This window comes from Gymnoscopelus braueri, assembly GCF_963280865.1.
Source record: "Gymnoscopelus braueri genome assembly, chromosome: 18".
Lineage (NCBI taxonomy): Eukaryota > Metazoa > Chordata > Actinopteri > Myctophiformes > Myctophidae > Gymnoscopelus > Gymnoscopelus braueri.
This window is the reverse complement of record NC_137618.1, coordinates 28,223,455-28,242,094: the sequence shown is the minus strand read 5'-3', so window position 1 is coordinate 28,242,094 and position 18,640 is coordinate 28,223,455. Positions and strand designations below refer to the sequence as shown.

General features: G+C 41.7%; 1 protein-coding gene across 2 annotated transcripts in view; it reads left to right on the top strand.

Annotated features, from left to right (window-relative positions):
* Positions 1–4,211: 4,211 nt before the first annotated feature.
* LOC308105628 (nck-associated protein 5-like) overlaps positions 4,212–18,640 on the top strand; it is an 83,893-nt gene continuing 69,464 nt past the window's right edge. For both annotated transcript variants that reach the window (XM_080456476.1, XM_080456475.1), the window contains exon 1: positions 4,212–4,837. In XM_080456476.1, the coding sequence (XP_080312602.1) occupies positions 4,722–4,837 (116 nt within the window). In that variant the 5' untranslated portion in view covers positions 4,212–4,721. The remainder of the gene's footprint in view (positions 4,838–18,640) is intronic.

Here is an 18,640-nt window from a genome sequence, read left to right as displayed (position 1 = left end):
TTTACAATGTAGGCATTTATCAGACGCTCTTATCCGGAGCGACTTACAATAAGCAAGGTTAATAATCACAGATTGCAGAGAGACAGTGTAGTGCCTCAAGAAAACTAGGATACCAGGCAGGTAAACCATGAACCTAGCATCTGTCTAAAAAGTATGCTATCTTAATTACATTCTTAACATTTGTGGTCAAGAAACTTTTTTTAAAAATGTATTCATTTATTACCCACTGAGGCTGAATTGCCTCTGCCTGGCGGTCAGAGCATGGCTTATTGTACTGTCTATACAAAGTGTAAATTGTGTGGCACAGTAACCGTTTGATGACATGCAGGGGAATTTTGCCTGGGGACGGGACAGTGGAACTGGGGCGAGATGATTCTAGTCATGTCTTACATAAGCACAGTATAATACACTGAAAAGGAGTCTGTCCATATTGTAAGGTTGTATGGATTTGAAAGCGAAAGTGTATACATGAGCTGATGCTAGCTTGGACAAAAGAGATGTAGTGTAGTGTGGTACAGTAATGGAAAAGGTCATAATGACGTTCAGAACTATCGCTAAATTAAGAGAGTGAATGTTATTCTGTTAAGCGGGTTAACCACATGAAACCTAGCGTCCCTATTCTGGGGTGAACATTCTGCAAAAATGGCAGATCTACCAGCTCACAACGCATCACATGATGCGTTGTGACACGTTTGTGGATCAGCTACTTTGGCGAAGAAAAAAGGGGGAGGGAAAAAAGGAGCAGACCTAATATAGAGCCCTGGGGGAATGCTGGGAACAGGGTTTAAGTGGATAAACTGGTGAAATAGATTTTTCTTGCCTACTTTTTATATTTGAGTGAATTTCCTGTGATCTGGATAATGTTTAAATGTTGTGTTTTTGTGGGTGGGTTAGTTTGATGTGTGTTGTGAGGCAGATGCTGTGTAGTCAGCATTAGCATTGGTTTGTTCATCTTGTTGCTTCCTCTGTTCACATTCAGCTCTTCGTACCTGATCCAGCTGGGTCACACACACACACACACACACACACACACACACATACACACACACACACACACACACCAGCCTGATCTCCAGAGATTACCGTAACATTGCACGGAACAAGTGCACTTCATTCCGTGGATAGCCGCCTCGGAACTCCCGAATTGCGTGCATATGTACGGCGAGTCCCACGGTGGGCGTAACCAGTCGCAACCCGGAAAAACCCGGAAGCAGAGCAGTCCCCACAAAAAAAATTACGATTCTGTGCCTATCGGTACATAACCATAGAGGTATAATATAACTAGAGGGCGGATTGCCCCGCCCCCAGCTATCATTTCAATGAATGTGCTCAGTGGCGTTTTGAAGCACCCGGAAACCTGCCGGAAGTAGAATTATTGGTTTGATTTTGTACCCCCATAGAGTTATGAGCATGCGCACTAGTGTCCTTTTTGCGTTCTACGGCAGCCCGTGTGTCAAGGATTGAACGCGATATATTTATTAAATACACTCGAGATGCCTATGTATAACTAAATGCATATGTGTTTATGTATAATATGTTTACATATTTATATCTATATATATAAATATCTCTCAGCATATTTTGCGCGTGCATGTATTTCTCCCCGCCTGCAGTTCCAGCTTTGGCCACTGGGGTGGCAGCTTCAATGTTTCTCAGCAACTCTGGGGGCTTGTACATAACTCAAACGGCGCTGAGTAGGCACAGGCGAACGTCCCACCGTTCAGGACGGCAACTCGGTCGCCTTAGCTCCCTCGGTGGTCCTTCACGGGGGGACAGTTCGCCTGTGACTGCGCGCCTCCGAAATGGTTTTGTCACAAAGGGAGCGCCGTACCATATGCACGCAATTCGGGAGTTCCGAGGCGGCTATCCACGGAATGAAGTGCACTCGTTCCGTGCAATGTTACGGTAATCTCTGGAGATCGGGTTGCACACACACACACACACATCGCTCACCACTCTTTCCATTCCACTCCCATTCTCTCACCCCCCTCCCCTCCCCTCCCCTCTCTCTCTCTCTCTCTCTCTCACACAGATCCAAACGTTCATGCACATTTCATATATGGCACACACACACACACACACACACACACACACACACACACACACACACACACACACACACACACACACACACACACACACACACACACACACAGCCTGCCGGGCTAGGGAGCATCAGGCCCTAATCTAGGTCACAGCATATGCCCAGGGCTGACCTGGTCCCAACACACACACACACACACACACACACACACTATCGTCTTACTATCTTTGTTGATATTTCAAAAGCAATGTTACTGGCCCAACTCTCACCTCACCCAACCTTTTAAACGACGCCCCCAAATGCCTAATCCAATTCCAAACCCCAACCCTAACCCCTCTAATCCTAATCCAAACCCCAACCTGAATCTTTTTCTAATTGGAACTTTGTCTAAAATGACCCTTGCCATTTCTGGGAACCAGAACAAATTCCCCATGAGGTAATATCTTTTCAGATTTTGCTATCCATGTGGACACTTTTAAAACAGCCTGATGAAGAGCATTAATATGCATTAGCTCAAACCATCACTGCTAGTGGAGGTGACAATACATTGCACTTAAGGGAGCTACAGTGTTTGGACCTTCTTTCATCTTTTATGACTTTTGTAACACATTTTTGGTGCATATTCTGAACCATTTTCCTATGTAAGAGTTCACTGTGAGTCTTCTCTTCTGATGTAGACAAGCAAGCCATTTTTGTTTTTATTTCCCTGGCAATAAAACTATAAATAACACAATTCAATTACATCTTTCCCAAAAGATCCCCTCCCCCTTTCTTTTCCTCTACACCACTCCCCCCCGTCTTTTTTTCTCATCTCTTTCTGTCTGTCTCTCTGTCTGTCTCTCTCTCCCACTCCCTCTCTACCCCCTCCCTCTCTCTTTCTCTCCCATCTCTGTCTCTGTCTTTCTCTCTCTGTCTGTCTTTATCTCCCACTCCCACTCCCTCTTTACCCCCCCCCCCCCTCTCTTTCTCCTCATCCACTCTCTCTGTCTCAGTTAACCTCGTTGGTCAAGTGGCTCTGTCAAATTGCTCTAATGATTATTTAATCTTAATTTCCTTGATTAACTGTCCCCCAACAAAGATTTTCAAGAAAATAAGCTTAATATATAGTATTTATTTATTTATTCATCAGCCTCCATAAGAACTACTGTTTGGCTTGGCTTAAATCTCTCGGAAGCTTTCTAATCTTCCTTTGAATGATAAAAATCATCATATTTGTGTAGATCAGTGACACGATATTCATTTGATATGTCTCAGCCTGCAGGGAGGTCATGTGACAGTACAGAAATAGAGGAGCTTATTCCTTCTATAAATACTACAAACATATCCCTCTCTTTCTGTCCTTTGCTCTCTTTCTGCTTTCTCATTTCCTCCTGCTCCCCTTTTCTTCCTTTCTCTTGTGCTCATCTCCCTCCTTTTTATATTCATTCTTTTCAATTCCTCCTCCTTGCTCTCCTTCTCCACTGCTTTCAGTCCCCTATCTCTCATCCCCTCTCAGTCCCCCTCTCAGTCCCTCTCTCTCTCTCTCTCTCTCTCTCTCTCTCTCTCTCTCTCTCTCTCTCTCTCTCTCTCTCTCTCTCTCTCTCTCTCTGTGTTCTCTCCCTGTTCTCATTGTCTCTCTCTATGATGTATCTCTCCCTCCGTCTGTCTCCAATCCATCCTCTCCATCTCTGCCTCCCCCTCGTGTCTCAAATCTTCCCTCCTTCACGGCAGGTGGAAGTGTTAATCTGGATCATAAAAAAACACCCTCGTAACCCCCCCCCCCCCTTATTAATCGGCAGTGCTTTGCAGTAAGCTGACAGTGATTTTATCATGGTAATGCGTCATCACACGCCACATCGCATTGTCACAATTCACCCCCCCCCTTCCTCTTATGAGCCCCCCCATTTGTTGAGATGGTTTGTCACATAATTCAAACCGATCCGCCATTGGTTGAGATGGCGTACAGTTTTTCATCAAATAGAAAAAATGTTTTAAAGAAAACCACAGCAGGATAATTCAGGGGAGGAAAATGAGGCCACCCGACATTCTGTGAGTCCAGCTGCTGTGGTTTTCTGCCCTGGCAGAGTGTCGTGCTGCGGCGCCCCCAAACACACGCTGGCGCAGTCAGTGGCATCTTGAACCCTCCGTGCAGGAAGCAGAGCGCTACTGTGTGCCACCTATGAAGTCAGCAGTCAGCCCATCCCCCACCCTGAACACATGTTAACATCCACTGCAGGGCACGGGGGCTGAAAGAGAGAGAGAGACACACACAGAGAGAGAGAGAGAGAGAGAGAGAGCAATGATGTGGAAGTATGAGTGAGCATGAGAGGGAAAGACAGAAATAGAGCGATAGAGCAGTGAATCAGGCAGGGAGAGAAGAAAGGAGAGAGTCGTTGACTGAGACAGTGATGCTTGCTGTGTGCTGGTTTATCTTTTACTAGGAGCAACTCCTCCATCATTGTGTGTGTGTGTATGTATGTGTGTGCGTGTGTGTGCGTGTATGTAACAGCCTCATGGATTTGTTTCCCACCGGGTACCAGTGGAATTCCTTGTGTGGATAGCAGCAAGCTGCAGAGAGAAGGTGCAGTCATGCCTGGATGCCAGGTTTCTCGTGGGCCTGCCTCTGTCATCACTGACCCACTTCACGGAGTCTGTGTTGTGGGCTGAGGAGTTGTCGGTGGGCGCTGTGTTGTAGTGGATGTTGTGCAGAGCATGCATGCTGTGCAGCCCAGCGGTGACCACACAGTGTGCTGCAGCCTGGACTGAAGCCTCTCACTCTCAGTGGACGCACACAGGAGGAAGTGACAGGGCAAGGTAAAGTACAGTATGATGGGCACGCTGTTAATATCAAGCTGGGTGGGAGGGTTGGGGCTTGAGAGAGAGATAGAGAGAGAGATTGTGTGTGTGTGTGTGTGTGTGTGTGTGTGTGTGTGTGTGTGTGTGTGTGTGTGTGTGTGTGCGTGTGCGCGTGTGCGTGCTACAATAATAGTAAGTCAAAACAAACTTTCAATGGGAACATTTGCAGGTCCCCATGAGGGAAAGGGTCATTTTCATGGCTAAGAAAGATGTGTACAGCTGAGGTTACAATTAGTGAAAGATTCAGCATGGGTCCAGGGTTAGAAATAAGCATTTAGGTGTTAGGGTTGGGGTTAAAAATAGCAATACAATTGTAAATAATTGTATTTTTAACAACAAAAAGATATTGATATTATTGTGGGGTTAATTGTCTTATTCTGTATTATGTATTAATGATTGTTTGCATATATATATGTTTATAAGTGTGGGTGTGTGCGTGCGTGTGCATGCGTGCATGTGCACGTGTTCCCATGCCTCTTCTCTGTGTTAAATGTAAATGTTGGAGTCCATACACCAACATGTGTGTTCTGCTTTGTCAGTTAGGATCTGTAAATACTTCAAATGTCCATAACATGTAAAAAGTTGTTGTTAATACTTTTCATTGGTTCACTATTTACAAAATCCAGGCACAGACAGACATATACTGTACTTTCAAGCTGGTGACCATATTTTGGGCATGTACTTATGCCCTGCTATTGTTACTACTTTTGTGTGGAGGTTTCTCCCGACAGTGAATATATACATAACTAGAAAAAGTGCTCCTCGGAACACAGGTCTCCGCCAGGTCAGGTCGGTTATTGTGGTGTCCTGGTTGCGCTACAATAGGCCAATGTGAAAAGGGTGCCATTTCTTCTTAGGCCTTGCACGGCAATCGGACATACTGCATTCATGATTTGAGGCATTTTGTTCAATTTTTTTGGCTAAATTAGACCTCCTGGTGGCGCTATAACAGGCCAATGTTAAAAGGGTGGCATTTGTTCCTCAACGTAGTGCGAATGTGCGTGCAAACTTTCACCGCAATCGGACGCTGCGATTTGCAACATTCTGTTCAAAACGGGCCACTCTTGCAAACTGTCAATGTCCATCTTAGCCAATGAGGATGGAATATGAAAAATCTAACAGATCCGTCTTGATCACATGACTATAGAGAGCATGTGTATCGATTTGCGTGAAATTTGGATACAATCTGAAGGAGTAATATCCAAAAATGTGTTTTATAGAAGTTGGCCTCCTGGTGGTGCTACAGAAGGCAGATGTGAAAAATGCAGGGCAAAGGTTTTTCCCTGACCTCTAGGGAGTGCGCATACACAGTTGTACACAGATCGGTGCAGTTACAGGTAAAAACACGAATCGGCCTGTAATAGCGCCACCATGAGGCTGATTTGACAAATTTCAAGTGGCATTTCTTCCTCTGCCTAGTGAGAATGTGCGTGCAAAATGTCACGGAAATTGCATGCTGTGTTCATAATTTGAGGCATTTTGTTCAAAACGGAGCACTCCTGCAAACTTTGGAAGCCATTTTTAGCCAATAAGGATGGAATATGAAAAATCTGAAAAACCCGTTTCATTTAATGACTATAGAGATACTGTGTACCGATTCGCGTGACGTTTGGACAAAATCTATAGGAGTACTGTCAAAAAAATCGTTTTGCAAAAAGCGGCCTCCTGGTGGCGCTATAACAGGCCCATGTGAAAAATTTGGGGCAGAGGTTCTGAATTGGCATCCAGGGAGTGTGTGTGCACAGTTTCACTGCGATCAAGCCAACGTAGCCAGAGATTAGCTGGTCACAGACGGACGGACAGACGGACAGACGGACAGACAGACAGACGGACAGACGGACAGACAGACAGACGGACAGACGGACGGACAGGGTGCAAAACATACTCTCTCGCCATGCCTTACGGCCTGGCGGAGACAATGACTTGGCAGATATCATGCAACAGTTTACTGAAATGAGGCTATGATGGAGCAGGCGTGGGTAGACAGGCAAGACCTGGATGAATAATTAAATGAAATATTTTCTTCTTCTTCTGAGCAATAACTTTAGCTGCTTTGAGGGAGAGAATGACAGGGTTTGACATTTTCAGTTGTTGCTGTTCGTTTGACAAGAAGATCAATGACATTTGACTCAGTGCAATCTGGTTCAGTCCAGTCCAGGTTTACTCCACTCTAGTCCAGTTCAATTCATCTCAGTTCATCTAACTTCAGTTCTTCATCATACAACAAAGTTCAACCTGGTGTTGGAAATGTCAGTAGCCAATTGTTTACCACCTTTTTCTCCCCAATTTAGTCGTTATGGCAATTGGTTCCTCCCCACACACATTTCTGTGTTGACACTGCTGTTGTATCCTACTGACTGAACAAAAAACTAAACAATGAGCAGACATTATTGAAAAAAAAAATTTAAGCTGATAAATGGATTTTGTCTCCTGATTGGATTAAATTGGCAAGCCACCTGAAAATGTATGTTCTGTTTACTATAGAGCTGGAGGGACGGGGATACCCCTGTTACTGAACAAACAAACTGTAACAATGATTACAATTAGAATATAGAGCTTCAACTGAAAAAAACTATGTTTTTTTCCCCCTCAATTCATTTGATTAATGTAATTTATATCAAGATATAAGGGTTATGGTCCGTACACATCAGGAGCGTTTGTTTTGGATGATTAATTCACATTATATTAAACTGCTGTTGTGTCATGAGTACACACAGAACGTGAACATAACAAGGGGTTAATCTCTGTAAATTAATTATGTTTTGAAACTAGGTCGATTTATGTTACCGCGAATGAATGCATCAAACTGTATGAATGAGGCATAACCAAATTAATAGTTTGATGTGAAATATTCGTGACCCATTTTCGCATCGTTTATTCGTCACACTCCTGATTTGTAAGGATACCTTTAGTGGTCAGTGGTCATTTAAGGTCATTTGAGGAGGCATGTGCTTCAGTTCCAAAAGTACTTCAAGCTTTAACTACTAGAGAAGCAGATCAGCTTGTTAAGATCCACAGACTGTCAGAGTTTACGAGTGTACAGGAACAGCAATGTATTATTTACCTTTTACAATATGACATACGGTACCTGAAGCATGAGTACAGGGCAATGCTGAAACCAGAAAATGATGTGAGACTCTGTCCCTGTCCACCACTGTATAGCCAAGAATAGACAGACTCTGTGCGACTCAAGGAAAGAAAACAACCTAATCTTAGCCCATATCCCCACCAGACACAACAGTGGTCCTCAGGTTGATTCTTAGTCAGGATGGTGGTCCCTCTCTTACAATCAGTTGAAAACCATTGATTTGGACCATTCACTGAATGGTGAATGGTGGTGTAATTGCTCATAACAAGTTATGTAAACAGAAACAAACATCTTGAAATAGTTTAATGTGTTTACCAAGTCATAAACATAACTTTTCTATTTTTGATGATATTCAGCAAACACAAGCATTCATATTATGAATTGTAAGTTGTAAACATCGATTTTATTCATTTCTTGTCGATCGATTACTCAATTCATAATTTTACACCTACATACATAACATAAATGTAACTGACAGCACCATCATTTGATTAGCAGATTAACATACAAAATGCAGCCGTCGGCTGATAAGAACACAAAGGATCAATAGGTCAGTAAAGGGCAAAAAAAAACACCTATTTCAAACCGTAATTAGATGCAGGTCTAATGTTGTGAAATTCAGAGGCAGTGTCGCTGTCAGCGGCCTGTCTACTGTGTAATACAACCGCTTAATGAAGCATGACTGAGCTTATATAACTGAGAATATAAGCTCAGCACTCCTTATTTTATCCTCATGAAACATTTCTATGGCGGCACTCTGCATCAAGATTCCCCATGAGGTGCATTAGTGGCTCAGGAGGAAGAGCGGCCCTCTTGGAATCGGAAGGTTCCCGGTTCAATTCCCCGGCTACTCTTGGCCGCTTATTGTAGCGTCCTTGAGCAAGACACCTAGCTGCTTCCAATGAGCAAGTTGGTGCCTTGCATGGTTTCCTCTGCTGTCAGTGTGTGAATGGGTGAGTGAGTGATTAAAACACTTTGGAGAAAGGCGATATAGAAATGTATCATTTTTATTCCTTTTCCTCTCACTTTCTGCTCCCCAACTCATGCATTATGTAGTTGGACTTATAATGCACCCATGATTTAAATTACCCCAAGGCCCTTATGTGTTTATCAGGATCATTTGATCTATTACTGCTTTGTTCTTAGTTACAGTACATCTCGTTTGTAAAGTTCGTTTTAAATCTCACTACACATGCAGCCGCATAAACAAATGTCAAAAATAACTTCCCTTAAAAAGAACATTGTGTGTTGTTGTGCTGTTTATGTGCAGCTGTGTTCTTGTAGGCTGAACAATACTAAACTAAACTAAAGAGAGAGAGAGAGAAAGACCAGTGATCTGCTAGTTTCGCCAAATGTTTGTCCTGGAATAGGGACACTAGGGTCCATGTGGTTAAACACTATACAGCAGGTTTGACCATTGCACTAATTACAGCTGGCTCCTTGTGATGTTGTTCATATTAGGAATTGAAGATTGCAATTGGGTTTTTAGGGTGTTTTCACACTTTCAGCCCCTGAAGTAGACCATGACTCAGCTATTTTTTGTGCATATGTGAACACGCGAGAAGAACTCGGACCCCTCTGAAACGAACCGTACTCAGACCACGGTTCACTTCTAGTCCATGTTGTTGTTTACCCATTAAAACCGGGAAAGCATCTGTGTCACTCTAGGTTTTAACGACTTTAACCATTATTTTATACTTTGGCTATTCAAAAATAGCAGATATACAAGCTCATAGCGCGTCACTTCGTGCTTATGAGCTTGTAGATCTAAAAAACATTTTTAATCTTGAAATTTTGTGCCATGTGCTAACGCTAAAAAACTATAGTGTGAACAGGTCAGGCGGTTCTCGAGATGACTTGATATGATTGTTTGCTTGTAGATCTGCTATTTTCACCAAATGTTAGAATAGGGACGCTAGGGTTCTAAGGGTTAACCTTTGTTGAAAAATGTTTTTATACGTGGAATTAATTTGATTTCTGTTGGAAATCTGTTCCACATTTTCAGCCACTTATGGAGAAAACATTCTCCATGCTCTGTTGTTTTGTCTTTTGTTTTCATATACACGGAAAGAGGCTCTGGGGCGACACTGTTGTTATGTTCATTTTAATGTTAGACTGTTGATACAAACTAGAAACCAAAAATGTGTAAAGCCCGGTATCACATACTTCTAGTATGTGACACTTGAAGGCTATTTGTCCGTTTTTGTCAATGCCTAATTGTATAAGGATATCAGATGTAGATTGTATACAGAGATGTGTGAGTCCATGTTGTAATACAGTACAATATGAAAAATGGGAGAAAATCTTTACACATACAGCACATAGTACATAAATAACTGATAAATGTGTATGGACATTAAGACTCTTAATTTGGGGGTTTTGGGGTATGTTGTCATGTTTATACAGTAAATACAGTAAACTTTGGTGTTAATTTAACGTCTGCTTGCCTAATTATGGAACATCCCATAAGCCAAAGGACAGGGGCGTTGTATTAGGCTAGTTGGTAACAGCACGTGTATACCATAGCCTGGAGGGACGATTGACAATTCTTTTTTTTTTTAAAATGGCATAGTTGTCGTTGCCGCATTTGAGATCTCGAGATTGAGGTCATTGGCCTGCTGTCAGATCAGACTAGTAATATATGAGATTAGCAGTGGAGACACACACACACACACACACACACACACACACACACACACACACACACACACACACACATGCACGTCGCACAGGGTGGTTCGGCAGAAGGTCACCAATTACCTGCCGCTGCGTGGCGCTATGATTGGGCGAATTACCCATTGTGGTCCCCCATTGTGTAGCCGAGTGGTTCGCAAACCTATTCATTTCAAGGACCCCCAAAACTCTTTAGAGTGTACAAATGGACCCGCAAGAGTCGATTTGGTTTTATTTGACACGCTCGGGGATACAGACCTGTAAGGGTCCATTTGGAACCCCCTCAAGGAACCCTGAGGTCCCTGCTGGACCCCACTTTGAGAACCACTGGTGTAGCCCACACAATACACAATGTTTGTGTATTAGCCACTTTCGCTCATCTGATTGCTGTCTTGGCGATTATATGTGTTAACAGCAGTGCCTCTCTGTTTCTCTGCCGTTGTGGGCGAGGCGGGGGATTTTAGATGTAAATTGACAGAAGCATGTATTTGTGCAACATTTTGCTGTAAAAGACAGCAGAGGATTTATTATTGTGAGCCTAATTGAGGTTATGTCATGAGTAGTGTACTTTCTTAAAGGCGTTAACCAACAACATTCGTGAAAATAGCAGATTTACAAGCTCACAACACGGAGCGTTGTGACTCCGAGCTATTCGGCTATTTTCAGCTAAGATATTTGGTGTAGAGAGAAAAGGGGGGCCTAGTATAGACCCCAATAACAGAATGTAGTGTTGAACGACTATTTTCCAGCATCAAAAGAATAAAAACTGCTAGCTGAAGCTTTCTCACCTAAATCTGACCTATGTCTCCTCACTGTGATGCAATTTTGCAAAGAGCAAACCCCATGGTCTCATACTGTAGCCTATACAGTAGATATGGGCGGAGGACTCAGGCTTTTGGAACATAATATATAACCAAGAACGGATTTGGTAACTTTAATGTAATATTTAAATGACTTTATAAGGACACATGTTTGCCTGTTATACTGTAGCATTAAGCCTACTAGTGTGGTGAGTTGAGAATGAATAATTTGCAACAGACATTGCAAATGTTGCATATCATATTGAATTAATTATTGTTTGTATTGAATTGCCAACACTGGTGTGGCTTTTGGTCATCCGTTGCAGTATTGGTGAGTTGTTTCTTTTTTTATGGCAAGGCCACGACATTGCTGTGGGAGGGACCTGTGTCCACCCACCTGTCACTTTTGCGTGCCCACCATAAATGTAGATCCTGCCGCCGCTACTGATGTACATCTTAATTCTATTGGATCTCAATGCTGCTTTCAACACTGATGACCATAATTGAATGCCTTGGCATCCAGGCCCAGGGTACCTTCTTACCATAGGCATTTAACACTTTCAGTTAATTTGAGCAACTTAGGTCTGGTGTATGCTACAAAGTCAACCATGTTCACAGAGCTGTAGATGACTACATACTGTATTAGAAGGCAAGGATCTCAAATCTTATTTGCGAAAGAACAAATCCAAGAAAGGCAAACAGATTTACAGCTGTTTGCTTTTATGTTGACTTATTCTTTGTTGCTGCTGTGGCCACAGAAGGGGGTCGTTGAGGCACTGTGCAATTCAGCCGGTGGCCCAGTGCTCTCAGAAGAGAAATACTCATACAGTAGATATAATCCCTTATTAGAAGAATTGTAAAATAAAAGGCCATGTGCTCCAGCCGGTTTTTGTGTTCTACCACCCAGGGATACAAGTTGAGACATGCAGGGTCAACTAGAGACTCTACCCACTCTCATCCTACCATGTAAAACAGAGTCACAACAGTGTTAGATACTGTTTAAATCAGTGTGGTTCTCAATATACCATAGATAGCAGATCTAGCTGATTGTATTTTTGCGTGACACCATTGTACGATAAGATAGGGCTTAAAGGTAGGGTAAGTGATTTGCAATTATTCAAATAATTGCAAAATGGGTCTATGTTCTGATAGTGCTCGTTACTATAGAGTGTCCTGTCCATATAAGGAGTCTCCATGTCTCTCCAGCTCTTTATAAAACAGAAAATGCATTTTCGTTTCAGTTTCAGTTTCATTTCCAATTTTATCCAATCAGGATAGAGAAATCAATCAGGTTATAGATTAAACAAGTGAAATTGGAAGTGATGACACTAAGAAATGAGCAGGCAAAATTGGAACTGGAACACTATAAAAATGAAGCTTAAAAATGGGTACTTTCTCCTGATTGGCTGAGATTTTGACACCTACCGGAAAATGTATTTTCTGTTTATTAAAGAGCTGGAGAGACGGGGAGACTCCTGTTACTGAACAAACACTCTATAGCAATGATTACTATCAGAATATAGTGCTTTAACCTTTTAACAAAATACTTTTTGTTTTAACCCAAAAATGTCACTTACATCACGGTGAAATAACACGGATTACAAGTCTGTAAATACACAACATAAACATTTAAAAAAGACAAAAAAGAAAATTAGGGCTGCGTTCGCTTCCCGCGTTCGCGCGTCTTACTTGTTGATAAAGTAATCGATAGAATAATTGCAAGAAATTAATCGATAGTTGTAGCCCTAGTCATATGTAGGGTCATTGGACATTGTCATGTAGGATTAGGTTGGGGGGGTTTGATTTGTAAAAAAGAAAAAGAAAGGAGAAAAAAAAAATAAAGTCTACATTTCCAAAAAGGAAATGCATGTATTTAATTCAGTCTGACCAGAAGCAGGGATAAAACATACAGTGTCCCCACCGGCCATATAAATTAATGACCAGAGGGGGGATATCAAAACAGAGGCAAAATCATCCCTCCCATAAGCAAATCCAACCCTAGTTTGCTGAAGGCCTCAGAAATGGGCCCATCCAATAATTCAGTAGCAGAACATTAGAGACAACATGGCTGACCTGACCTTAATGCACAGTATATGGGCCTTTAAACAGCAGTGGATGTACAGTAGCTTAGGGCAAGTAAATAGACATTGTCTGTGACTATATCCACTCCATTGAAGCAGAATGTCTAATGCATTTGATTGGGAGACTGGATACGACCATTGTGCATCTGTAGCCTCAAGGTTACGGAGTGGTTTAGATGGAAGGTTGCTGGTTTGAATCTCCAGAAAATCAGCTTTGAGGAAAGTGAGTAATGCTATTCCCGTGCATGGCTATTTATTTGAATTAATATAAGGTTATTTGAACCAATCTGTATGGTAGAGTATGTTAATACAATTACAACTAGCACATCTGAAGTGGTTGGTAGTGGTCTCTACAGTACGCTTTCACTGAAACATGTTATTATAATAATAATAATAATAATAACAATAATACATACAATTTATATAGCGCTTTTCTAAGTACTCAAAGTCGCTTTACAGAAACAGCAGAAACAAAATAAAAAACAACTTTATTAGGTTTAGCTTTAAAAGGTTAACTAAGAACACAAAGAAAACTATTATAGAAATAAAAGGTAGAAAAGGGGTATTAGAATAAGTTAGGGAATGGGAGTCTGAAAAGGTGGGTTTTGAGTGTGGTTTTAAAACGTGGCGAGGGTAGGGGGCAGCTTTGATGTGAGCTGCAGGGAGTGAGTTCCATAGGGAGGGGGCGGCAACTGAGAAGGCTGTGTCACCCCAGGTTCGTTTCTGTGTCTTGGGGATGTCCAGGGCAGGAGGTTGGCATCACCCGACCTGAGCGAGCGTGAGGGGGGCGTGGTGTTGGAGGAGTTCAGAGAGGTACCAGGTTGTTGGCCTTGTACAGGTGGTGTAGGTGGTGATCATCTTGAAAATTCTTTGCTTGACTGGGAGCCAGTGAAGGTCAGGACTGGTGTGATGTGGTCCCTGGATCGGGTTCTGGTGAGCATGCGGGCGGCAGTGTTTTGTACATACTGTAGTTTCTTGAGAACCTTGGTGGTGATGCCGTATAGGAGGCTATTGCAGTAGTCGAGTCGTGATGTGATGAATGAGTGTCTCAGCAGCAGTGTGTGATAGGCTGGGACGAAGGCGGTGGAAAAGGCAGTTTTAGTGAATTGGTTGACATGGGACTGGAAGGTGGAGAGGGTGGGGTCCAGGATGCTATGTTGATTATTGAATAGGACATAGGACCACAATGGAAACAAGTCCCCAGGACTTTTTTTGCGTTATCCTCTTAGCCTTAATGTCTGACTGTACCACGTGCTGTTTACATTTCTTACTAATAAAGTATTCAATCAATCAATCAATAAATCAATCAATCAATCAATCAATGACACCAAAGTTGCAGACTTGGCTGGAGGAGGTGACAATGGAGCCATCAATGTTGAGAGAGAAGTCATGAGTGGAGCGGGTGAGGGAGTCTGGGCCAATGTTTAGGATTTCAGATTTATTGCAGTTGAGTTTTAGGAAGTTTGATTGCATCCATGTTTTGATGTCGGTCAGGCAGGAGGTGAGGGTGGAGTGAGTGATTTACATGCTGGTGTCAGGTGGGACACCTTGTTGATAACCTAACTCGCCTGACCAAGGGAGGATTCCCTCTAGTTTGAGTGGTAGATGTTTATTCTCCCAGTCGTGCAAGTCCCAGACAAGGTGCAAAACATAGTCTTGGCCATGCCTTTTGGCCTGGCGTAGACAATCACCTCTCGGGAGAGGACATAAAGCTTATGGATTGTAGCTTTATCCCCAACTGCTCTAGTGGAGCTTCTGAGGAGACGATCAAGTTGTTTTACCAAAGCAGTATTGTGCTGTAAATTGCATCTGTGTTAATAGATAGATAGATAGATAGATAGATAGATAGATAGATGAATGTTTAAAACAACACAAATGTTGGACAAACAGCTCTACATCAGACAGGCTTTGTTTTCACTCATCATGACTGTGGGTATAAAAATAACTGTACTAAAAATATCTAAAGAATATTTCTGCAGTGAAACAATGAAGGATGATGCTTTAATTGTTCATTTAAACTTTAAATGAACAATACTTATGTTTATTCCATGAATAATAATAAATACATAAAAGATTCAGAGAATGACATTGAATAGATCAGTTGGATGTTAGATTGGTGAGTGAATAAGCAACCAAGCAACTTCATTAGTTAGTTAGTTAGTTAGTTAGTTAGTTACTAACCATTCTTCAAGCATCAAGTTGCTGAATGTTCAAACAGCCGTTGGCTGGTTTGTTGACACTGTTTGTTTTATTAACAGCAGTGGTCCAGTATGTTATGATGTCATGAATCACACGAGACAGCTGTCAACACATTACATGTTGCATTTCTATTGCACCTTTCCCCAAAGAGCTTTACAATGTCTATTACATCCACTCATTCACACACACCGACCGCGGGGGCAACCATGCAAAGCACCAACCTGCTCATCGGGAGCAGTTGAGGGTTCAGTGTCTTAATCATGTGGATCTCGGGATACACATGGGAACAATGTGGCTCCAATGTGGATCTTGGACTGTGCCTGCCTGTGACGTCAGTAATCTGTGACGTGACATATCTATGACATAAAACATGCAAGTAATCGACATTGACCTTCTCACAGATGGCTAGCATCCCGCAGATCCACTGCGGAAAAAAAGAAAGAAAAGAGCCCTACAATTCGTACACAGATACACACAAATTTACTTCACAACTTATTTACCCTATTGTGTGTTACAGCTAATGATGGAGCTGTGTGTTTATCAGCAGGATGTGAGTATGTACTCGTTTAATGCCCATGGGGCCTGGATGGAGCACGCTCCCCTGTCCTAATTCTCTCCAACATCAATGCCTCAGGCTGCACCGCTGCCTTGATTATACCAATTTACCCCCCGCCCAAAGGAAGACATTTAATTACTCTGTTTACACTGCACTACTTTCCCCTCCTAAATCTAAACATGCCAGCTATTTTGGGTGTTCCTCATGCTGGGAGCCTAGCAAGGCCGCTAGCCTAGCCTGAGGCAAACATTTCTTCACAATCAAAATGGGGCTTACCGGTGTATTGTGATGTATTTTCAATCAAAATCTGCAAAGTAACTAGTAACTATTAGTAAGTTGTCAGGTAATTGTATTGGAGTAAAAAGTACATTTGGCTCTGAGTTGTAGTGGATTAGAAGAATCAAAGATATTGATAAATGGAAATATTAAGTGAAGTAAAAGTACCTCAGTCATAATTGTACATGAGTAAATGTACTTTCCACCACTGGTGAGTGCTGACAATACATGCTGACATGTATGGGACAAGGACAGGAGGCTAGCTGAAGTGTACAGTGGACTAGCAAGCGTAACAGTGGTATTATACTGTATTATTGTTGTACAAAGCTTAAGAATTTAAAGTAGTTAGACCCTGGGCATAATGGTGTATCATGAATACTTGCAGTGCTGTGTTCATTAGAGATAGAGCGCGAGATAGAGTATGCACGCACAACTGAGAGCAGTACAGTGTGATGTTAAATAGAAAAATGAACTAAAAGTTCTCCATAGTGATTATGAGTGTGCTAAATTGAACCATCTCTAATGTAATTCCTAAACTCACCCATTTTAACATTATACGTGAATTTAGGTGGGCACGTTCGGCCGTGGATGTTCGCACAATGCATTGTGGGTATGACACTGCCCGTTAAGGAGTCATTAGAAAAACGTTATCGATCCCAAGAGGGAATTTGCAATTTGGTCACAACAGCCATCCAGCACAAGCATATAAAGCTGCAGTATAAGAAAATGATAGGTAAAAGAAAAATTACACACAAATCTGAAATCTCATAATCAAAGTGTGCTGAGTAGTCAGGTGTTTTTACAGTGGTGGCCTCTGAATTGTGCTGAGTAGTCAGATATTCTTACAGCAGTGGCTCCTGAATTGTGTGAACTGCCAGAGGCGAGTGAAGCAACCTATAATAGATTGAGGTATAACATTAAAGACATTACAATATAGGTGGTTAAGTTGAGGTAGCAAAAGGTTCAAATGGTTATATGCAAGCATAGGCTATAGGTGGATATATATCGCCACTGTAAAGTGGAAACCTTGAAAGTGAAAATTATTAAGTGTGTCTGTGAGTTTTATACATTTTGAACCAATGAAAAGTACTGACAAGAACAAAATAATATTGAGTCACAAAGCTCTTGTTAATACTTTTCATTTGTTCAATATTTATAAAACTCACAGACAAACTTAACCACTTTCAACCTGGTGTCCCTATTTTTGGGAATTTTTGTCATTATAGGCAAAACTTTTCAAAGATTTTTCTAAATAGATTTTCAAAATAGCAGATATACAAGCAGATCACAAGCACACAACACACAACTGTAGATTTGCCTATTTCAGTTGCTTTTGCACGACAGTCAATTAAAATGAAGTATAAAATAGGGCATTTGTTTATGAAAATACATAAAAGATGAGATATGGAGATACAAGATTTCTGTCCGACATTGACAATATGAAGTTTAGGTATAGTTTGGGTGATCTGGGAGGGCTGTTAGCCAGTTAGCAAATGAAACCGTGTGACGTCAAACTCCTGGATTCAGGGTTTATAGAAATTGGGAACTGGTTCAGCGTTCAGAAGACACAAGCCTTTTTTCATTCATCAGCAGCACTGCCCCTGAGCTTGTTTAATTCATTTACGTCAGGAAATAACCTTAAATTAATAACATGTAGTGGACTGCAGTATAATTACAGTGACTAGTAACTATTAACCATTTTCATGTTCTGATTCCATGGTAATGCCTCATAGTTACTGCAAATCCACATCTACTGTACTGTAGCTTCTGAGTGACATTAGTGATTAATTGATGGTTCAAACATCCAAACGGAGAAAGGCTTCTATGTGAGATTCAAGGCATAAACATAATCAGTTCATCACAAAATCATGCATCCAACAAGGGCTGCACATAATTTAGGGTAGGCTACAATATAGGGTGAACGGTATACGTAATTTAAATACCTCCAAATATACTTTACTAGACCAGATCCTTCATGTGTTGCCGAGTTATGGAAAGATTAATGTTTTTTTCTACAAAGAAGATATTTGTTTTGTTTACGTAAAACAGCACAGCATGGAGACCTTGCAGAAACATCTGTCACGTGTA